General features: G+C 36.0%; 4 protein-coding genes across 9 annotated transcripts; 1 reads left to right on the top strand and 3 right to left on the bottom strand.

Moving 5' to 3' along the window:
• Nucleotides 1–129: 129 nt before the first annotated feature.
• osbpl7 (oxysterol binding protein-like 7) lies at nucleotides 130–12,342 on the bottom strand. Of its 4 annotated transcripts, XM_058793626.1 has the most exons (25): nucleotides 12,134–12,342; nucleotides 11,892–12,027; nucleotides 11,686–11,798; nucleotides 11,511–11,613; nucleotides 9,124–9,352; nucleotides 8,659–8,802; nucleotides 8,497–8,550; nucleotides 8,283–8,396; nucleotides 7,358–7,513; nucleotides 7,033–7,135; nucleotides 6,825–6,943; nucleotides 6,656–6,742; nucleotides 5,698–5,848; nucleotides 5,445–5,575; nucleotides 4,664–4,756; nucleotides 4,271–4,436; nucleotides 3,393–3,679; nucleotides 2,517–2,654; nucleotides 2,368–2,431; nucleotides 2,196–2,274; nucleotides 1,967–2,111; nucleotides 1,721–1,871; nucleotides 1,490–1,616; nucleotides 1,195–1,317; nucleotides 130–1,117 (listed from the first exon to the last, which is right to left on the bottom strand). In XM_058793626.1, the coding sequence occupies exons 5-25, from the start codon at nucleotides 9,253–9,255 to the stop codon at nucleotides 1,009–1,011; spliced, it is 2,673 nt and encodes an 890-aa protein (XP_058649609.1). In that variant the 5' UTR covers nucleotides 9,256–9,352; nucleotides 11,511–11,613; nucleotides 11,686–11,798; nucleotides 11,892–12,027; nucleotides 12,134–12,342; the 3' UTR covers nucleotides 130–1,008. The 4 variants fall into 4 exon arrangements, with proteins under 4 accessions (XP_058649609.1, XP_058649608.1, XP_058649610.1 ...); XM_058793625.1 differs by having other exon boundaries at nucleotides 11,511–11,947; XM_058793627.1 differs by lacking the exons at nucleotides 11,686–11,798; nucleotides 11,892–12,027.
• A 610-nt stretch (nucleotides 12,343–12,952) lies between these two features.
• mrpl10 (mitochondrial ribosomal protein L10) lies at nucleotides 12,953–14,869 on the bottom strand. The gene is made up of 5 exons (XM_058794522.1): nucleotides 14,784–14,869; nucleotides 14,185–14,354; nucleotides 13,911–14,075; nucleotides 13,691–13,835; nucleotides 12,953–13,280 (listed from the first exon to the last, which is right to left on the bottom strand). Exons 1-5 carry the CDS (start codon nucleotides 14,821–14,823, stop codon nucleotides 13,024–13,026), a joined length of 777 nt encoding a protein of 258 aa, XP_058650505.1. The 5' UTR covers nucleotides 14,824–14,869; the 3' UTR covers nucleotides 12,953–13,023.
• Nucleotides 14,870–15,194: 325 nt separating this feature from the next.
• On the top strand, nucleotides 15,195–18,323 carry pnpo (pyridoxamine 5'-phosphate oxidase). Of its 2 annotated transcripts, XM_058794520.1 has the most exons (7): nucleotides 15,195–15,403; nucleotides 15,970–16,094; nucleotides 16,223–16,322; nucleotides 16,435–16,488; nucleotides 16,625–16,753; nucleotides 17,060–17,130; nucleotides 17,234–18,323. In XM_058794520.1, the coding sequence occupies exons 1-7, from the start codon at nucleotides 15,215–15,217 to the stop codon at nucleotides 17,397–17,399; spliced, it is 834 nt and encodes a 277-aa protein (XP_058650503.1). In that variant the 5' UTR covers nucleotides 15,195–15,214; the 3' UTR covers nucleotides 17,400–18,323. The 2 variants fall into 2 exon arrangements, with proteins under 2 accessions (XP_058650503.1, XP_058650504.1); XM_058794521.1 differs by lacking the exon at nucleotides 16,435–16,488.
• prr15lb (proline rich 15 like b) lies at nucleotides 18,104–22,625 on the bottom strand. Of its 2 annotated transcripts, none has more exons than XM_058794524.1 (2): nucleotides 22,274–22,625; nucleotides 18,104–19,282 (listed from the first exon to the last, which is right to left on the bottom strand). In XM_058794524.1, the coding sequence occupies exon 2, from the start codon at nucleotides 19,053–19,055 to the stop codon at nucleotides 18,744–18,746; it is 312 nt and encodes a 103-aa protein (XP_058650507.1). In that variant the 5' UTR covers nucleotides 19,056–19,282; nucleotides 22,274–22,625; the 3' UTR covers nucleotides 18,104–18,743. The 2 variants fall into 2 exon arrangements, with proteins under 2 accessions (XP_058650507.1, XP_058650506.1); XM_058794523.1 differs by having other exon boundaries at nucleotides 18,104–19,087; nucleotides 22,274–22,624.
• Nucleotides 22,626–23,216: the final 591 nt, after the last annotated feature.

The following is a 23,216-nucleotide window of genomic DNA, read 5'->3' as shown; positions in this document are numbered from 1 at the left end:
AGGTGCTTCGTTAATAAGTTTCCTCAGCCAAGCAAACTGAGCCTCAGATACAGGTGTGAAAATACTGTAAATAATATTAAATGATGTTTTTGACTCATTCTAAATGTAATAAAGACTGAAATATACAAATTCATTTTTTTCTATTCTTTAATATTGTACATTTTATTGCGGTTTTAAATAACTATACAAGTAATGACTTGAAAGTTGTACATTTGTACACTATGATTTTTTACATCCAGGCCTACACAATATGGTCGTTTGGGTTGAAACTGTGAGCTTAATTCATACTTAAATGCCAATAAATACAATATCATTGACTAAAATCAAAATATGACATTTAGTTCGTTAAAAAAAAATAAGACGTGCAATATAAGAGTGCTGTGGACACATTTCAGAAACCACCTTCAGCAAAAAGTCAATAAGGGCCCAAATTAGAGTTAATCCATTTACTGCTCAATCCTGCTCAGGTTGAGACACAGCTTTGCAAGGGAAATAATGGTCCTTTTATAAACTGGTGAGTTAACGGAAGAAAAAGCTAGTTAATGGGATCTCTGAATATTACATATGATCAAATAATCAATTCTCTTTATCCAGACTCCTATTGTTTCCACCGGCACATAAGTACTTAAATAAAGTGAAAAGTAATTTAACATTGTCCATAGAAATGTGCGTCTGTGTAATTTTTAAAACTAAACATCTCCCGAACTCGCATACATTCTCGTTTACCTTTTGGCTTATACTTTATCCAAAGTGGAAGACAAGGTCAAACTGTCCACCAAGTTTTGGTGTGATCAACCATAAATTAAATAGAAATCTTCAAAATGTATCCCTCTTGCTGTTTGGTAAAAGCATCACGCTTGCTCAATGGATTCGGTTTAGTACAAAAACCCTTGGCAATTCATTGTTGCTCCCAAAAGTTCCAAGTTTGTAAAGTCTTTCCAAAACTGTGTGCAAACTGAATTTATCACAGGCATTAAGTGTCCGCAGTGTTGCAGCATTCTGCCTTCTTCACCATAATTCCAGGTTTTTAACATTGGAAAAACCAGGATTATCCCTGATCTTCCAATACGTTCCATTGTAAAGCCAAACTTCCCTTCCAGCAGCATCCAAAGTTCTCCTGTAAGATGGGAACATTTTAACATTCCAACTCTAATTCATATGAATAAATCAGTTGTAGGGTTGATGTCAGCTCACCTGAAGAAGCGAGGGATATGCTCCTCTCCTCTCTTGGCCAGAATTTTCCTCCTCTCTCTTTGCTTTTCCTCCACTTCATCCTTCTTTTTATCAGTCTCCTCTATTTTCCCCTCCTCAAGAAGCCTAACAACACCAACACAGCAAGTGTAAAACACATGATCTAAAAAAAAAAAAGCATTTCATGGACTTGCTATATTTTGAACATAATTGAAACCGAATCCATTTATGCAACACTCTTAAATCATTCTGGCTCAAACGTCTGTCTATTTATCATTGTCTATTAGGAAGGTCTCACCTTTGGTCAGGGCGCAAGCGTGTATCTGTAGGGGGCAGCAGGGGCTTATGGTCAGGTGTCAGCTCATTCATCTCTATTGCAAAGCTAGAGAAGCCAAAGTAAAGCATGTGGTTCTTGGGCTGTGGATCTGTAAGGAAGCACAGACGTTCAGACAACATCTGCCAATAATCTCAAACTTTTGCCTCAAACTCCTAATTCATTCAATGAAATGAATGAAAGAAGACTACTCACTTGGCTTCCAGATACACTGTGGATTGGGAAGGGTGTCACAGAAGATTCCTTCATGCCAAAATCCACCAAAACGATGGATGACATTACCAGCCTCGTCTAGAACTTGACCCTGCACTTCGTTTTTGGAACCATCTGAACCCCAGTAACGTGACTGAGAGGGGAAAAAACATTTTCTGCATTTGTACTTAGACTTCTATCTATATGTACTCAAATGACAACAAAATTTACAATCAAAACCAAACACACCTTGACGAATGTGATCTTACAGGTGCAGACCGAACTTTTCAGATTGCGAATAATGACTTCACCGTAGTGCTCGAGGTATCGCTGCTGACTGAGGACATTGTGGATGCACGTCACCACTTTGTTCCATTCATAGTGGTCCCCGTATCTACAAGTACAGTATATCAAAGATCAGAATTCTTCTTTAACACTTCAGAATTAAAATCCCACTGACACCAAAGCAGATACTTGCTTTTTAAGAGTCACATTCACCATCCCTGTTGGCATGATCTCCAAAGATTTGCCCCAAAACTTGTTCTTCCATCTCTGGTCTGCTCTCAGCATGTAGAATTAAAAAAAAGAATGAGATTTAAATTCAAACATATAGTACATTAAGAGATCATCACACAGGCCTTAAAACATACCCTGCCAGAAATTGAAATTGTCGGATTCCGCATGACACGCAGATATTGGTGGATGATGGGAAACCTGAGGGCAAACAAAATCACGGAATAAACAACAACTGCTTGATAGCAACTTTTCTAATGTATGATTAGATGCGATTATTAATTACCTGTTCACTAATGTAGCGGAAACATCTTTCCTCTCTGATACACTCAAATGTCTCTCCCAGAACTGGATTAAAAGGTTTGTAACGGTTGCGAAACTGAGCCGTGGCATAGCCAGATATGGCAAAAGCAGCAATATAAACCTTTAGAAAGACAAAACAGAATTTTATACTAAATATAAAGAAATACACTACTGTTTAAACATTTCGGGTAAGATTTTTTTTTTTTTTTTAAAGAAATTAATACTTCTATTCAGAACAGACGCATTAAATTGATAGAGAGTGACAGTAAAACATGTTAGAAAAGATTTCTGTTTTAATTAAAAACTTTCTATTCATCATAGAACAACTGTTTCAACATATTAATAATACTTTTTTTTTTTTGAGCACCAAATCAGCTTATTAGAATGATTTCTGAAGGATCATGTGACACTGAAGACTGGATTAATGACTGTGGAAAAAAATAGCTTTTCCATCACAGGATTAAATTACAATGGAAAAAAAACAAAAATTCACAATATTACTGTTTTTTTTTTGTTGGATCAATTTAAAGCAGCCTTCTTTCAAAACCATTACAGCAGGCATCCTCAAATCTGGCCCACTCCTGCAGAGTTTAGCTCTAACCCTAATCAAACACACCGGAGCATGCTAATCAGAGTCTTCAAGATCATTAGAAAAATCACAGGTAGGTGAGTTTGATCAGGGTTGGAGCTAAACTCTGCAGCAGATTGGCCCTCCAGGGAAAGATTTGAGGAACCCTGCATTACAGTATACAGATATAGTAATAGTTTATTATATCATTTATACACTTCTAAATGAATCACACTCCTTCTGTAATCATTTGGACATATACAGTTTAGCTGAAGTTCCTGTAATTATTACCATCCTCTGGTAGGGGTCATCGGTATGATTGGCAGTGTCCAGTAGGTCAGAGTATTCCAGCTCCTCACAGAGTCTCTGCAGCAGGCACACAGGCTCATTCAGAGCTGCTGGCATGGAGACACGGGACAGATCCTTCCCTATGTTGTTGTAGAGGATAGTCATCAATCCAACGTGGCTGTTGTCAGGGCAGACTGCAGGCAGAGTAGTACGACGTCCGGTGTTCTTTATGCTGTTCAGTTTTGGTGGTGCCTTTGAAAGGCTGGCGCGGTACTTGCGTGAAGCCATTGCTGTTGAGTTCATAAGAAAAAGATAATGTTGTAACACAATGTAATAGATTACATGAACAAAAGTACACTACAGTTCAAAAATTTGGGGTCGATACAATTTTTAAAATGTTTTTTAAAAGAAGTCTCTTAGGCTGCATTAATTTGAGCAAGAATACAGCACAGACAAATACTGTGAAATATTACAATCTAAAAATAATAGTAATTTGTAATCCTGTAATGTCAAAACTGAATTTTCAGCAGCCATTACTCCAGTATTCAGTGTCACGTGATCCTTTAGGAATCATTCTAATATGCTTTAAATGGTGCTCAAGAAACATTTCTTATCTATGTTGAAAACAGTTGAACTGCTTAATACTGTATTGTTGTGGAAATGTGATACACTTAGCATTCTTTAATGAATTGAAAGTTCAAAAGAAATAGAAATGTTTTATAACATTACAAATTTCTTTACTGTCACTTTTGATCAATTTATTGCATCTCTGCTGAATAAAAGTATGAATTTCTCTAGCTGAGCCCAAATCTTTGAATGATAGTATATATAGAGACCTAAACACCACACACGTGCCTACGGAGCAATTCATTTTTACTAACCATGAGCCTCATCAGGCTCTGAATTACTGGATCCATCACTCAGACCGGACTCATCGGACATCTCAGAAGAGCTCGCACACATAAGCTCATCACATGCGTCAAAATACTCTGCCGCTGAGTCAGCCACCGAGGGCGCACGGAAAGACAAACTACGGCCTGAGCCAGACTAAGTGAAACAGAGACAGACATGTAGGTAGTCAGAAACCGTAAGCTTGATTGCATCATACTGCTATGATAATAAAACTATGAGAGGACAAAAGAGCCTGTCGGCATATGAAGTAGGTGAAACCCATCAACCTGTAAACAGAATAAAAAACACAGAGGGTGGAGGAGGGAAAGAAAGAGACGAAAATGGGAACAGGATGAGTAGGTTCTGGGTAGAAAGAGACACACCTTCCTTTGTAGCACAGTACGGAAGGACTCTTCTGAGGAGTCGGAGGACACTGAGAGTTTGTGGATTTTGGTGTGACGGGACTTAACATCTAACTGAAGATACACATACACACACACACACATCTATGCAGTAAAACATAACATGTAATGCACTGAAAATAAACTACTAAACCAGTGGTTCTCAACCTTTTTGACTCAAAGGCCCCTCATTGCCCACAACAATATTCCAAGCCCCCCTGACTTCTCTGGTTGTTCGATAATTCACCCAAAAACAAAAATCAGCCTCAAGTTTTTTTTTTCTGTTGAACATAAAAGATGATATTTTGAAGAATGTGAGTAACCAAACAGTTGATGGTCCCATTAATTTCTATGGTATGGAAAAAAAGTACTTGTCAATGGGGACCAGTGACTGTTTGATTACCAACATTCTTCAGAATACCTTCTTTTGTGTTAAACAGAAAAAAGAAACAGGTCTGGAACAACTTAAGGGTGAGCAAAAGATCACAGATTTTTCAGTTATTTATTTAGCTTATTTTAATGCGTGTTTTGTCTTGTTTTAAATCATTTTTAGAAATCTGTTGAGGCCACAGATTGAGAACCACTGTATTAAAGCATTTACTAGCAGGGGTGTTTGTTTTATGGTATAGAACCAACAGCATATACAGCATCTTTAATAACAAGATGAGCTATAGTAAATCTATTCCTTGCAAGCATGCAGAACATTTCAAGGCAATACTGCTGCACTTTGTGCTTTTCGACAAGTAATATAAGTCCTTATCACCTCAGCCAGGCTGCAGAGGTTGTTGATCTGGGCAGAGGTGGTCTGGTGAAGCTCCCTGCTGGACCAGGTGTCCTGCAGCCTTTGGCGCTCCTGAGCAAGAGCCTCATGTGTAGTACGCAGAGAGGCATGGACTTTATGGGAAAAGACACAGTGCTGACCTTCAACATTATACATCTAATACAGCAAATAAGCATAAACTGGGTTTAAATTTCAACTATAAAACCATTAATGTGTTACTCTTATCCCTTCATACCTTTCAAGGACATGGAACAGATGTCTTGGTGGAGCTTCTTGCTTTCTGATGAGGTGGAGGCTGGTGGGGTTGCCTGGGTGGAGACATAATCGGGGATCGAAGGGACAGAGGTTCCCAGGTGGGCAGAACTGGTCAAGTGGCTTGATGATAGCTGCATTTAAAAAAGTGGTTTGAAAATAAGTAGGAGCAGATATTATTATCTAATTTCTGCAACATGTAACAATCGGAAGCTATATAGTACGTGTACTAAAATACAACTGACTACCATTAAGTGATTTTTTTTTTTTTTGGAAGAAATTAATTTTATGTAGCAAGGATGTATTAAATTGATCAAAAGTGAGAGTAAAGACATTTATAGTGTTACAAATAATTTATATTTCAAATAAATGCTGTTCTTTTGAACTTTCTATTTATCAAAAAAATCCTGAAAAAAATGTAAATATAATATATAATAAAATAGAAAACCGTTGTTTTAAATTGCAATGGTATTTAACAATAGGTAAGAGACTTGCTGACCCCAAACTTTTGAGTGGAAGTGGTGTAAAGTATTTGCTACTAGGTATAATGTGTCGAAAATTACAAGGTTGATTTACATTCAGTGTTTCTTGTGCTGACTTACCGATTTAGTAATCCCACGAAATGGCTTCATGTAAAAAAGGAGTTGACTAAATTACTGGGGGTTTTGAAGCTCTAATGCTTACTATACATTAGCACAACATAAATGCCTGACTACAGTATGCAAAAATAAAATAAAATAAAAAATACACAGAGATCTTTGGGATGACACTGCACATGAATATGGAATAAATTCCATTATGATTTCCAAACCTTTGTGGAAAACATGAAATAATCCCAATGGCAGGGCAATCCCTGTAGGCAAAGATTATAATTGCTTCCAAGGCTTTATCTAAGATATCCTAATATCAAGTAGAAGAAAATGTAAACTGAGCAGCCTCACCATTCCAAGAGCCTCAACTCGAGACAGAGTGCGAGAATGACCCCAAATCTTTCCACTCTTCTTCTTGGGTTTGTCAAGAAGGAGATTCTATGGGTCAAATACAAGTGGGAACATTTACTTGCAAGTCATTTTAGTAAAGACCGGTCTTCAGCCTGCTGCTTTTACTAACCTGCATGCTGATAATCCTCTGGAGATCTCCGTTATTGACCATTTGGCCCGATTCTAGAGAGTGCAACTTTTGGACCAGCCGTTGCAGCTCATTCAGCTCCATTTGACAACGGGTAAGCTCTGGAAAACAATACAGAGCGGTGCATCTTATTCTGTGCTTATGCATCTGTTTCTTACAGTTTCACTAGTATTTAGAAGCACAGCTGTACCTTGTGCACAGATGTCAGGTTCTTGGGTCTGTAGCCAAGCTGACACTTTCCCATTAACGGCGGGATTGACACATGGCAGAGGTTCACCCACATAAGACGTGCCCTAGAAATGTTCATAAGATATTCATTCGTAACTTCCATCAGACAAATAAACAATTAAATCACCAAAGCATCTATTAGTGTACATTTACAGATAAAACCACCATCTGGGACATTGAGGTCTAATCACTAATTCGTCTTGTTCTTAAACTGTGAGGACACATTCTCCTAATCCCTGGTGATTTAGAGGGCTACAGGAAGTCAATGTAGGAACAACTTTACTCACCATGTCCTGCATGGGACTGTTTTTGTTAGATAAATGACTGGTCTGGGACAGGGCCTGGAGGAAGCCATTGTGAACGTGCGCAGCCTCATTTTTCTTATACATCCTGTGGGCACTCAGCTTGGTGACCCATATGTAATATAAATCCGGAGTCTTGGCCTAGTTAGAAAAGTAAAAAGAAGTTCAGTTGACATTTTTGACAGTGAATTTATTTGATGAAATAATTAGCATAATTTGTTGGATGAAGGAAAAGTAGTCACATGACATGCAGATAAACAAATTAAACAATCCTTTTTAGAAGGATTGTTTTTATTTTAACTGATTTATTTAAATTTTTTTATGATTTAATTAATTATTAGCTTTTCATAAACTCATGAACCCCTTGCATTTCTTTCAAAACCCTTCAGAGGTTCGTGAACCCCAGTTTGGAAGATCCTGGACAAGTATTTAAGTAGCTGAATGACTTACGGAAGCCCATTCCATCATAGAATAAAAAGTAATTAAAAAAGTGAATTATAACTTATCACAAAATTCTGACTTTTTTACGCAGTAATGCAGGTTTATATCTCACAATTATGAGGACAAAAATCAGAATTGCTAAGTAAAAACTGACTGTTTTTCTTGCAATTCTGAGTTTAAACCAATTCTAAGACTGTATCTAGCAAGAATTTCCTCAGAATTCTAAGTTAACATCTCACAATTCTAGCTATTTTTATTGAAATTGCAAGTTTACATCTCGCAATTGAGTTTCTATCTTTCAATTCTGAAACTGAAAAAAAGTCTTATTTGTCAGAATTGTGAAATAGAAAGTGTGCAATTACCTTTTTATTTTTTATCCCATGATGGAAACCAGCTTCCATAGAACTAAAGATCATTTTAGCTTTAAAACAAAAATTTCATTCAATTAATGCCACCATTAATGACTTACTTTAATGTGATACAGAATGTCTCCAGCATCCAGATCTATGCGCCTTGCTTTTTTGTTCACTGACATAACTGCGAGACTGACATCTAGTGCACCGTGCATTTTCCCTTTAGAAAACTGTTGAAAAAGTAAATCCCTGTTTGTTAAAATAAAATAAAAAAGCCTGGATCCAAGATCTGCAGTTGCTGGTAAGGAAAAAGATAATTAGCATACTTACATCATGTTGGTTTTTTGAATATCGCAGGATCCCTTTATCCAAGACAAAGTATCTCTGTAAGAAAGTATAACTTTAAAGTTTATTCAATATTACACAGTTCTACAATTATACCAACATCTATTAAGGAAAAGATTACATGAAACATTTTTTTTTTCCTCATACCTTATGCCACCCTTTAAGAGGCCACTTTCGCCTTTTCATCAAGTAGCCTTCACAGATTCCTGGAGTGTTCGCATCCTGCATGTTTTCTCCAGTAAGGTTCAAATCTACTGGAAAGTCATCCATTACTTCCCAGTCTTTAATATGCTATTTGGAACAGAGGGAAAAATGCAATCACAGTTGACGTACAACAGGGCGTTCCCATTTAAAATATGTGCCACATGTAATCCCTATGAACGAAATGTAAGCTTGTTATGACACATAAACTTGTTGGTTTAGCTTTCACACCATCTGATTGGACACTTCTTAGGTGTTGAGCAACTGGTTTCAAACACCCAAGGGCAGAAGTCCTAGTGCTAGCTTTTCACATACAATATGTACTTGTAAGGAAAATTTTTAGGTGTGTCCAAAAATCAGCTGAAAAAAAACAGAGTTTGAGTGTGTTTATGTCAAACGGATGGTACAAACCAGCCGTGAGTGACGTGAAGATGCTGTGCTGCTGCTCCTGGAATGAGTGGGCTTTTGCCAGCTGCTAGACACCTTCTCCACACCACTCAGCTGTGACTGGCCGTGGTCCAGTGAAGACCCATGGGAGTCCATTTTGAAAATGTCCTCTTGTGCACTTATTAGTCTAGCTTGGTGTGAAAATACGCTCTGCTAGAGACTCCTTCTCATTGTACACTAGAGCACAATATGTCTGCAAAGCAAAGAGTTTTCATTATTAGCTATTTAGAAAGACAAATCATTTATTGGTGATTTGGACAAATCACATTTCCACAACAATACCGTATTAAGCAGTACAACTGTTTTCGACATAGATAGGAAATGTTTCTTGAGCACCATTTAAGCATATTAGAATGATTTCTAAAGGATCATGTGACACTGAATACTGGAGTAATGGCTGCTGAACACTGGCTCAGTTTTGACATTACAGGAATAAATTGCATTTAAAAAATTACTATTATTTTTAGATTGTAATAATATTTCACAGTATTTGTCTGTGCTGTATTCTTGATCAAATTAATGCAGCCTAAAAGAGCATAAAGAACACCGGACGTCGTACTACTCTGCCTGCAGTCTGCCCTGACAACAGCCACGCAAGTCATCAATAGTGTTAAGACTGCTAAGAATTGTAATTGTAATATAATTGTATAATATTATGCAACAGGGTTAGGAAAACAATTAGTCATATTGTTGATATCATAGGTTTTTTTTTTAAATACCATGAAAAAACTATAATTTATTTTTATATAATTTAGATTTTTAGTAGCGTGAAACTATAAAAGACAATGACTTCAATTTGAACAATTATAACATGTCTTTGTGATATTGCACTTATTTATTTCTTTTATTCAAACAGTACATGAAAATATATAGTTGCCTTTATGTTTCAGGGCTACTTTTATTAATATTTTGTACAATTAAATGCCATAAATAGCCAAGGCAGTAAATGCCATGCACTGTGACAGTGAACAAAAACAGAAGCAATACAGTGTCCAGAGACAACTCCTCTAATTCGGTTATCTAACAGCAGGGATCTGCCTTAACCAACACTTCCTGGGAAAGACTTTAACTTCTGCCCTTTACTAGATCACATTGGTTCATCGTCTCATAAACACTTCAAATGGCTTACTATGAAACACAACAAGAGCATAGTAATGCAAAGTAAATAAACCAAAACAACACACTCATAATTGCATAACAGTCTAAATGATACTAAACCATTAAGTATGGACCAAGGAAACACCTTTATTGCTATTTATTCTTAATTACATACTGACAGATTATTGAAACATTTATTTTTCTAGATATAAGCCGAATGGAATGTCATCAGAGGGGTGTGACAGAAACCAAACATGTTTTCTAGGATCTCTTATTGTCTTGACAACACTGACAAGCTCATACATGCCCATTAAACTAGAATGAGGGCAAATAAGATGTTTTGTGAACAGCTGAATTTGTAGTTGAGTAATGAACTATTTGATTACATAATTGGCACTAAATAGGCCTATCTGAAGAAAAAGCAATTGGAATTATTCAATCATTACCAAAAATCATCATTGTTTTTATGTAAGTTTTAATTGTTTTAGATATCCTTTTTTTTTAATGTAAGGCAGAATATGCACAGTAACACATGCTTATGGATAGTAACGGTCCCTATGGGAGAGGCTTAGCGTCATTACGATAATTGGCTTTGAATAACCCTTTTTAGCAGCCCTTAGCTTGAATAGCTTTTCACCGTGAGCATGCTGACAGGTCACAGTAAATATGATGTACAGCATCAGGAAAACAGTGTGACGTACCCGTTTGAATAATCATAATAACACAGAAAGTTCATCTAGTAATTTAGAGTACTTCATTTTATTCAACTGAAGATTTCACTGTAAATTATAAGAACTGAACACGATTTTAAAAATTATAAAAATTGTTAAAAAGCTTTGTTCAGACAAAGTAGCCATTTCTCCTTTTCTAGGATGTGAAGTGTGTTGAGAAACTAAATAGTGTAGCCGAAGACTTGCTCTTTGTAACTAACTTATTGTATAGCCTGACACTCTTACCAGCCACCACATGATCACAAGCTGCCGCTGCCAATAAATGTATTAATGTCAATCTAAGAAATTTAGCACTTGGATGTGTTTGTCATGTTTGAACAACTGAAATCTTTTTATAGTTGTAGAAAATCTGGGCTTGGGTTTAAGTTACTCCAGTTAGGTTTACCATGCACTTAATAAAGGCTGTTTTCCATATCCGTTTCCAAACAGTAAATATATAAATCCACTTCAAATATCTATTTCTACTGCTACCAGCATTTAAAACCACAAAGTTTCTATAAGTATTGTAACTCGAGCTCTTACCTGAGGTTCCTGCTCTTAGGCAGCGTGTGGTGTGTCTCTGAGTGATTCCCTCCAAGTGCCTGAGTTTCATGTTCCCCCATTTGTACAACCTTGCGTCACTCTACTGTAAGAACAGGAAACCAGTTCAACCACTTTCTACTAAAAATGCAAGAATGTAGATATTCCATGCGAATACCAGAACGATATATGACGGACAGCTCCCAAACTGTCCTCCCCTGGTGATTGAACATCCTCCAAATCCACCCAAGGCTCCCGGCCAAATCATTATCCGCATTAGTGTTTTAAAAGCTGTTGGAATTACAGGCATGTAGGAGGAACTTCACTGACAGCCAGCCATTCAGGTGCATTTGATCTGAAACTGTTGAGTTGCTCTGCCATTACCCGTTTACTGAGATGAGATAACCTCCGAATGTAGTCATGTTCAAGTGGGTAACCCCCTATTGGTTCATATTTTACCACACAGAGAGCACATACATTTAATTCATAGAGAGGTTTTACAAACTCACATGATTTTTTCCTGAAAGAGAATTATACATAATTGTAAAACTTTAAGTCGAAGAATTTGAAGAACAGAGACACTTCTAAACTGAACCCAGAGTTATAACCATAAAGGACTAACTGACCTAGATTAACATGAAGTAATCCAGAGATTAGCACTAATCAGGATCCGTGACCACTAGCTAGTGTTTATTTTGGCAGTACAAATACATGCTTCTCTTGGCTTTTTAACTTACAAATCAGTTGAAATACACTTTAAGTTGTTTTAAAAATATCCAAAGGGCTTAAATCAGGGTCTCTACTCTGCTCCAGGAGAGCTACAGTCCTGCAAAGATCAACTCCAGTCCTAATCAAGCACACCAGAACCAGCTAATCAAGGTGTTCAGGGTTACCTGAAAATTACAGGCAGGTGTATTGGAGCAGGATTGGAATTGAAGTCTGCACGAAGCAGAAGAGAGAAGGGAGCAGGGTTGGAGACCCCTGGCAAAAATAAATAAAGACACTGTGCCTATTAATATGAATTGACAATTTCTGTACATACCTAAAAGAGTTGACTAGAAAAAAAGCTGTTGCATTTCCACCATTAAGGCTGAAGAAAAAAAAAAAGCAGCACATTGACTTTTTATGCCAAGCTATATGGGGCAAGTTGTCACAATGGAACCTACCATTAAATAGCCTATTATCGGCTCTTCAGCAACATTTAACAGTAAAACAATTATTCTTAATTATTCTTATAATTATTCTTAAATTGTATAAAATTACAAAATATTTCATTGAAATTTTACTTTGAAAGACAGAATTATTACTAATATTATTCTAATTTAATGTTTTTTAACTAGTCATTTGAAACCAACATACAAAATCACTGCTAGAGAAAACAGCAGAGCTGTTGCCTTTATGAAACCGTGACAAACAAAAAATTATATAAATGACCAAAAAGCAACTTTAAATAACTCCATTTTATTATATGCATTTTATGTTAACCATACACAGCTGTTCATTTATTTTATAAAATTCAAGCTGCTGCTTCCTGTATTGTAGAAGTATCTTTATCTGTAACAGCATTTGTGGAGTCCCCAGAGCCTTGCTGTTTGACGTACTGCTGAAGGAGGGCGGAAAGGTGAGCTGGATGGTGACGCAGCATTGAGACAGTCCGTGAAGTCATCACTGTTAGACCACCAACTATCTCACCCTGGATAGTGGTCATAGACGGGAGTTTGGAGTAACTGAGAATGCCTTGACATGAAAGCAATGTGTTCTCTATACAAGCGCCTGAAAGAAAATGGTACAGAAAGCCTGTGAGACAATACCAACCATTTTCAAAAGATCTTTAAAGGAATAGCTTACCAAAAAATTAAACAATAACGCTTGTTCAGTGCTTATTTCTCTCCTGATTCAGACGAGACAACTTTTACACTGGAGAAAGCAATATTATGGGGAATAGAGGACTATTTTAGCAGGAAGAAATGATTTGAAGTCAAAAACATCTTAATGATGGATTTATTATAAACATGCAACTTTTCACTTCACAAGATATTAACTGACTAGAGTTGTGTGGATTATTGTCTTGTTTTTATCAGCTGTTTGAATTCTCATTCTGACGACACTCTTTGACTTCAGAGGATCCATTTTGCGTGAACTATTCCTTTAAGAATGCAAGTTCATGCTTAGGAAACACTCACCTAACAGCACCATCTGAGGACTGTGTTTTAACGCTTGGAGCATCTCTTTAACTTTTGGCTCTTTACTAACAAGCATCACAGTCTGGCCAACAAATAGTGGCAACATGTTACTGTAAATGCTGTTGCTGAGAAAGGACCTCGTCACCTGCAAAGAAACACAAATAAAAGGTCACAAAGCAGTATCTCAACAGTGGAAAGCATCACTATAATTTGCCATTACCTGATTTGGGAAGAACTTGACACTGATATTGTGTCTCTTCAGTTTGTGTTTCAGCACCATGAGGTCCTCTGCATTGATTGCATTGTTTTGGACCACAGCGATCATCTTACATTCCTTAAACAGGTTTTCTAGGTCTTTCCTCAACAAAACTGCCAGAGCACTTTCCTAAAAGGAAACAGAGTAGAGATACACATATCACACTTAAACACTTAAAATGACACGCTTAAAGGCTTGTTAGATAGTGTTCAGTAGGTAGGCTATAGCAATGATTGACCTCCTCAGGCTTTCTGACTCGTGGAGCCAAAGCAGCAGGAGGAGCTGCAGGTGTGGGGGGAATGTACTCTGTGACAGCCAACAGCTTCTGCTTGAGAAAGTGTACTGGCTTTCTGTGACGAGTAACAGCTTTGGAGCCGTGACGAACACTCTGGCTTAATGGCAGCCATCCTGTAGGTTATAATATGCAAATATTGGTAAGAATAACATTAAGGCTAGAATATAAACATTACTATTCAAATTACATTATGAATGTAAAGGATGCCGCAAATGATTCACTAATATCATGAGACCATCACATCTGGTGTTTTAATCATGAAAATAAATACAACGGCTTGCCAAAAATCCAAAATGGCAGCATGCATACATAACAAATGCTAAATATGAAGAGATGTACCAGATAACATTGAGCACCTCAAATATGAATTGCATATTCTCTGATAGATGATGATTATGAAGTAGAGTACCATAATTAGCTTCATAGTAGCTTTCAGGTGTATGTAATTTTACGATGTAATTCATAATTTACATGGTTGTAAATGACAGGTATTGTCTTTTTATATATGTTATTTACTTATATATTTTTTGCAATAATCTTACCCGATTTCGGGAAAAGCCTGCAACACAAGGTCGCTGCCATCTTGATCCGGATTTGACGTGGGGCCGTTTTGTTGAATTCGCACTTACAAAATACAAGTCTTTATGGTTATGTTCAAAAAATAATAATAATTTTTAAACAAAATAATAATAAAAAATAAACAAATAATACAAAATTATATATATATTTTATTTGAAAAGTTTTACGAAATAGAAAATGTTGAAATGTTTTTGGCTATATTAAGGTCATTTAAAAAAAATAATTTAATTATAGAATATAAAATGAATGCTTAATTGATTAACGTATTTATTTTTCATATATTATTCATTCCTAAATTAATTCCAAAATTAGAGGTTAGTTACAAAACCGACTGCTTTTCATAACATTTTACGTAAGAGCATGAACGTGATGACGCAGGTTTGGAGTTGCAGGCATGAGACGTCTATTGCGCTTCTGCACGTCCAGGAACATTGGCAATATTGTGAAGTTTATTGAACCCAGTGTTACCTTTAGAGTCCGTAGTACTTCGTTATTTACCTCGTTTTTCTGCAGGAATTTTACTGACAGCGGCACCGACATGGATCTGAGTAACATGAGAAAGAGCTATAAGAGCGATCAGGAGGTGGGACACGTAACGTTATATGTATGACCATGACCTGAGACCCTATTCTAAAGACATAACATACAGAGTATCATATCATGATTTTTACATCAAAAAGCTAGATATGCAGAGCCGTCGTTTTCTGTATTATTGTATAAAACCTTATCAATGTGCTTTTAAATTATTCGCCATTTTATATATAATCTGCAGCTAAATTGCGTGCTTGCCAATTTATGCCAAATGCCTTTTCAAAAATGCATGCATTGTCTGTTGACCTTGACTTTCATCAATCGTTTACTAATTAAGATGATGTGAAAAGAGTCAACACAATTATGAAACAGCCTTTTAACCATTAAACATGCTTTCCATTTCAGTTATGCATGGGTTAGTGTTACAGTAATAGCATATTTGGTAAAGACCCCTTTAAAGATCCTACTGGCTAAACACAATAAAGGACACTGTACTAGTTCAGTTATGGGGTATTTAAACCTACTTTGCCATATATGTCACAACGGAAAGCCAAGTAATTTAAAAGAACATACGATAAATGTATAAATTTCTCAAAATTGATCATTTTCATCCTGCAGTGTTTTGAGGAGGATCAGCTTGCTTCTTTAGATCCATTTAAGCAATTCGGCAGCTGGTTTGATCAAGCCACTAAATGCCCCGAGGTGGGAGAAGCCAATGCAATGTGTCTTGCAACAGCCACCAAGTAAGAATGGATGTTGTGCGGTTCATCAATACCGGGAAATAAACAGAGCAACTTAAATATAATGCATATACGTACTTAATTTGCTTTTTAAATTTGGTCAAAATTTCCCCTTCTTGTCTTCTCAAAAGGGACGGTCGCCCCTCTGCACGCATGGTTCTTCTAAAAGGCTACAGCGAGGAGGGATTTCGCTTCTTTACCAACTATGAGAGTCGGAAAGGTGAAGAGCTGGTGAGTCTTTAAAACTAAATTTAGTTTAGAAAATGTCCTTATGGGTTTACCTTCTCATCTTTCTCACGTCTTGTATTTTTAAAATGTATTTATTTATTTTGCAATCAAATAGAACAGCAATCCCCATGCCTGTCTTGTATTTTACTGGGAACCATTAAACAGACAGGTAAGCTTTTTAGTTTTTTTGGGAACTCAGAATCTTCTCCAGCCAATTCTTTGGATAATCTTTTCCATATTTCAGTTTGAATGACAAAATGAATGTAGTTTTTGAGCCCATTGTATTTTATGTTGTGTCCTAACAGATTCGCATTGAAGGCACTGTGGAGAGAATCCCGTATGAGATTTCATGTGATTATTTCCACTCAAGACCCAAGAGCAGTCAAATCGGTGCTGTTGTTAGCAGGCAGAGCACAGTAATACCAAGCAGACAAGTGAGTGGCACTATCAACACCATCCAGAGTTATTATCATTAATTAAAACTATTAAAAACATTTTTGCTAATTGAAATAAAGCTGAAATAAAATATAAATATTAAATGAAAACCATAAACTAATTCAACAAATAATGTTGTCTTGGAAACTAACTGAAATAAGTTTAAGTACTAAAATTACTAACTGTCTACTTCAGCATTCAGCTAAACACTCATAATGATAATTATACTTGATTAATGTTAATTATTTTCCTGGTTTGGTGCAACACCTGATTTACTAATAAATTGTTGTGTGTCCCCCTTAAAGTACCTGAGAGACAAGAATGCAGAGCTTGAGGAAAAGTATAAGAACACTAATGTACCAATGCCAGATTACTGGTGAGTAATTTTTGTTTATTAATATCAAATCCCTGTCTGTGTTTGTATGTAGACAGTTATATTTTAGTTTCATTTATTTTTATGGATATATATTTTTCCGCAGGGGTGGATTCATTGTAAAACCCCACCTGATTGAGTTCTGGCAGGGTCAGACAAATAGATTACATGACCGAATAGTCTTTTTGCGGCCAAAAGAGGGAGAGACTGAGCTGGGGGATATGCAGCATCAAGCTGAGGGAGGCTGGATATACCAACGCTTATCCCCCTAATAGAGGGCATGCTGTGAAATCAACATCACCGTCTGTGACATCAATACATCATCATTACTTGACAGCGACTGTCGCTAATAATGTCACCAGGGCATCAACTGACTATTGAAGACTTATCACTTCATATTCGTCCTGCATTCGTATTGTCTTAACCAAAATCAGGAGGGAGATTTATATGTTGATAACTGTATACATTATTTTATAAACATAAATCATATTTCATTACAAATGGTGCTTCGTTGCAGCATTTTTAAGCCTTCAAGACTGACCTCAGCACATTCTTAATCTATTACTTGTAAGTGCAAAGTCTGTTGACTGCCTAATGTTTATTAATAATTAAAAAAAGCACAGCTGTACTTGCAGCCTTAATTGTAGTTTCAGAAAGCATAGACTTTGGACTTCTGTCACAAAAAAACAAACATGTTGCTCCGTTTGATCTTTAAATGTGTTTATGTTAAAACAAATATTCTACAAGACAAATGTGAAATGTGATTAGATTGTGTTATAAATGTGCCAAATGTCTGAATTTGGCTGTAATTCTGTAAAGAATGGTGACTTTTTCTTGTAAATATTAAGTAATAAACCTGTTTTAATTTTTGCAGCAATGCTCATTGTGCTTTTTTTGCCAGCAGATGGCAGTGGCGTTCAAACAACTTGTGCTCTTTGCTTTTTGTACTTCTCCACAATTTAACACATCTCAGCAATGCAATAAAAATCTTTATTTAGCATATTTTGACAATAACATTTAAAGACTGCAGTAAACAATAGACAAGTACAAATTAAAGCTGTAGTTGTGGAGAACCAATCTCTAGCGTGCTGTGACTTTTGACTGTCCTTTCCCTAATTGAAACCCTTTTTATGATAAATGATAAAATCAGAGATATGCACAACTGAACGTCCAACCACAAAAAAAACTAAAAACACGTGATCAAGTGCTAATCAAAGGTCACATCAAATTGCAACCTGAACAAGTCTGTTTCCCACAGCTTTGAGATTTATTAAACAATAACGTACATTTTTATGACCATTTTCCACTTTATATTTAAAAATTAACAGATTGTGTGATTTATAAATTAAGTTGGATAAGGTTTCTATGCCTTCCTTTTCAGGTTTTATGAGCATGACAATATTGTGTTTATGACTTATATTAACACCATTAACTCCTTAATAATCATCTTGGGGTTGCTTTTCAATTAAAATATGGCCGGTAAAAAATAATAGCCTAATTTTTTGTTCCAGTATCTTTGTTGCGTCAGTAGTAACTCCATTCAACATGCAGCCTTACAAATAAGAATGAGTAAAAATTAGTCTGTATGTATAAACAAGCTGCAAACGGTCTGGAAGTTATTTTTCCACATGGCTCTTGTCAGTCCGAGCAGGTTCGGGGAAAAGGCTTGGGTTTTCCGCCAGAGTCGAGCGGATCTTCTTCTTCTCCTTAAACCGCCCAGAATGGGAAACTTTTACATGACGGCCCTTGGTGGCAGATTTATCCACTATTTTTTCCAGTCTGGCGTCTAAATTGCTGTCTGCGTCGTCGTTGCCCAGGTCTTTATTCGCATTGTTGGTGCTTAAGTCGGGTGGTATTTCATACAGGACCTTTGGCTCTGACTTCTTTTTCCTCAGGAAGGTGAGCTTCCACCAGGCAGGGTCGGCCATGACAGGTGCAAAGGGAAGGTAGCAAAGTAAACCTGTAACACAAATGCAGATTTGTTACGTAACTGTTAGGGTCTAACTAGAGATTAAATATACTGAGTAATGTTTCAAACTGTAGATTCCAACTCATATTTTAACAGTGAGTCTGCAAGCTGCTTAATTCTCCAGTCCATAGCATTAGACTCATGCATTTATCGCCAACACACAGATGGTTTTTGCCATATGATGTGCTATTATGGATACAAAAACATATAAGAACATTATCATAAAGGCTCATTTGCATACTTTAGCACATTGTAAGCAGCAAAACTAGTTCTCTGTGAGGCCATATGTGTGTCTCCTCATCCAATGATTAGATTAGAATAACAAGAGGACACCTGACTCTGTTGCTCAGCTGTTTAATTAATGAACAGCACCACTGGATCCCCTGTCACTCCCCTGAGATCTGAGATGCATCAAAATAACATTGTGTGAACCAAGACACTGGCACATCTCCTTGATGGATAACTTAGTATTTCGTCCTACTCTGATAGAGTATCATTTGTTATGTAATATTGGACAGACTGTATATAGCTATTGTACACATCACAAAGGATGTACAATGATTTACCCATGTGATAGCAACCAGTGCAAACACTGGAGACTCACACACCTGGTAATAATAATGTGTATGGCTGGTATCACGCTAGGGTGTGTCATCTGGTACCTTAACAACATTGTCATAGTCATCGCCTAATGGAATGTATCAATGAAGATATGATGGGCCGTCCTGCGAATGCAGCAGGTTTTATAGCATTGGTGTGCGATAAGATTTTAAGTATCAGACCTGAAGTGATCTTTAGAAGGCAGTAGTAAACACACCCTTCACTTGGCAGTTGCCACCCAATATACTTTAAACTTTCTGGTAGAATATTGTTCAGTTATAGATGGTTCATGAAACAAGGCAGTGTCTCCACGTGAACATTTTATGGTGAATTCCACTAAAATGTGATAAGCTCTTTTCTGACTTCCGGGTGCAATTCATTTTCAGTAAAATAAAGAAATTGGATTTATATCTAGAGATCAGGCCAAAAATATTAGATTAGTTTTAGCAATGAAAAGCATTTTGGTAGACTATCTATCTGAATATTTTTTAATATATGTTATGTAAGTGTAAATATTTCTTCATTTCAAAACTACATCATTTTAAAAGAATTGTGTTTAAAATAATTATTTGTACTTTGTATCTTTCTAGCATATATTGCTTATTGGGGGTTGTAAGTTTTGTTCTTTGCAAAACTGCTTTGGAACAATATTCATTGTGTAAAATGCAATATGAAAAAAAAAAATCATTTGAAACTGAATTGAAACACCTAGCATTATCTGGGTAGAAAAATATATATTTAAAATGTAAAATATTTTTGTCCTCAATAAAATAGCAGTGTTTAAAGCCAGTTATTTAACTTTGCAAAAATTTTGTTTTGCTCACACGTTTTACACAGTAAAAATATTGATTTATTTTTAGAAAGGAGGTCTCTTGCAAGGAGATCATCATATTTGGAGGTCATTGAAACCACTGCCATAAAGGTTCTGAGACAAAAACAACAGTCTTAATGCAACACATAAAACATTTTCATGTAATGTTGCAGTGTTTACACAATAAGAAGGCATTTCTAACACAAGGGAATATGGCCATTTTATGAGCAAACAGAGACTCTCCACTGGATTTGTCACTGATCTTCTGCAATTACATAATGACAGGATTCAGTCACTTTTAGAAGCAGCTACTACTATTTCACCTTAATTGCACATAGTTTATTGTAGCCAAGTAGACTGTAGATGTCTGTAGAGGAGATCTTATTGCACCTGAGAGAGTCAGGTGCTTTCCTCAGCTAGGGTGGTATGAAGGTTCATTTAATGGTTTTATTGTTCATGCTCATTTGTTTATGTTGAATCGTGAGCCACAGCCTACACACTGAAATTTGCCAGACTGAATGTGCTTTACAGAATGTTACTTCAGGCCAGCTAGAAAACAAATATGTATATATATATATATATATATATATATATATATATATATATATAATTAATTAATTCTTACTTGCACTATTAAAATGACAAAAATATAAAAATAATTTAAATAATAGCGAAATTTTATTCATATATTGAATTATTTTTCTTAAATATTTTCACAAAAACAAAGCAGCAGTTTCTTGAAAGTCACCTGACCTTACAAGACGTTCTGATACTCAAGCGGTATCCTTAGAGCTAGATAATAAGTTACTTTGTTTTCCTCCTTGTGTAACTGAGCAGCACCAATAACTTTAGAGATCACAGGGAGAGTACACTGTGCCTGTCTAAACCTAGGAAATCACTAACCAAGTTCAAAGCCTTCCCGGCGATACAAATGTTTGAGGAGAGGAGAGGTTAACTCAAGGGCAGCCAGGCCCTGCCGTATTCAGAGCAGTCATGGAGGGTGTCAAGTTTGCCTGCAAGTCTAGGCCTGGACATCCTACTGCACTGTTTGTGTCCTGAATGTTACTTCTCTCTCATCTGGGCCTGTAACATGGCATATCAAGCTTCCCATGTAGCCTACAGCCTCTCAAGAGAGGCCTTCATATGAGCATTTGTTCTCTGTTAGGAGAATTCATGATTTAAGAACACAAGTTCAAATTCCTCTCATCTGTGTTTGTTCATATGACTTTAAATTCATTGTTCATTATTAAATGGCAGTGTTATTTTAGTAGCATTTTATTAAACGTTGTGAATTAGTTTTGTATTTTTATACATTCATTATTAATTATCCTTTTTATTAGTACTGCATTTAAAATGTCTGAATAGTTTTTATCAATTTTAATATTTTTTTTGTTATTTTAGTACATTAAGGTAAACTAAATTAAAGTAATAAACATTGTCAACCAGCTAGAAGATTTTCCAAGATTTTTTTATTATTATTTCATTTTATATTTTTTGCTAACTTTATATTAATTTGATATTTTATTTAATTTTTTACATTTTATCTTATTTTGCTTTTTATTTTATTTTGTTTTTGTTGTAATTTTTAATTAATGTTTTATGCATTTAATTTAATATTTTAAAAAAAATCCTAGTGCAATTTTTTAAACTAAATCAGCCAAATTAAGAATGTGAACTCTTATGTCCTTGTATATATTCCAAAAAAAGTTCAATATTTTAACAATTTCACTTAAAAACACAAAAAAGAGCAAGTGATCGGTTCTCACCTGACAAGATGCGTTCACTTCTTTCAAAAGTGCTCTTGGTTCAGAAGAACAGGTGTCCAGAAGAAGTTAAACCATTGTTGCCTTGACAGCCTTGCTCCCTGTTCACTTAGTAACTTCAGTTTACCGCTCAAGTTCAGTCTGCTGAGACCTGCTAATACCTTCTCACCTTTTTGCTTCCCCTGCTCTTAATTAATCTCCCAACTACTGAATGTCTGCTTTGAGTGCAGCGTCTCATGCTACAGGTGTTCTCTTTCCCCCTTCCTCTCTCTTGGTCCCTCCCTAATTCCCTCTCTCTTTATCAGTCTTGTTTTATCTCTCTCTCCTGCTCAGACAGCAGCCTGTACAGCCTCACACAAACACACTGTTTCAGTCCAAGTTGAACATTAGGTCCAACCCAATGCAACATGAGTAAATGTTACAGCCATGTGATCGAAAGAGGGAGGGCAATCCGAGTGAACGACCTCATGGGAGCGTGAAGTTGGTTTAACATTTGCATGGTCAACCAAAAAGGTGCTCACCTTACCAAATTAAGATGGATTGCAGAGAAACTCTATCAGTAAATAAATGCAGCCTATGTTTTTATCTATCAGAGCATACTACAAAGTGCAAAGTAAAAATTCATAAACGTTATTGTCTATGGAAATAGCAGGCAACTATATGAGATATTACATGGGTTATTAGACTTAACTAAAACCATCAAAAAGCAACATTTCTCATTTTCATTTAGTTAGTTACTAAAAAGAACAAAAACTGAAATAAAAAAAATATTTTAAAAAATTTTGTAATTTTGCAAATAAATGTCTACAGTTCAACCTTTTGACAAATAAAATATAATTGTTTGTATGTTTGCCCTGGTTTAGTTTCATACTGCAAATTTGAAAGTCAGTGGTTTGCATTCACACATGGTTTGCATTCTTGAATATGGTTTTTACAGATAAAGGAC

Source organism: Onychostoma macrolepis, chromosome 12, assembly GCF_012432095.1.
Source record: "Onychostoma macrolepis isolate SWU-2019 chromosome 12, ASM1243209v1, whole genome shotgun sequence".
NCBI classification, from domain to species: domain Eukaryota; kingdom Metazoa; phylum Chordata; class Actinopteri; order Cypriniformes; family Cyprinidae; genus Onychostoma; species Onychostoma macrolepis.
Note: the sequence above shows the minus strand (reverse complement) of the source record. Positions and strands in the feature narration are given on the sequence as shown.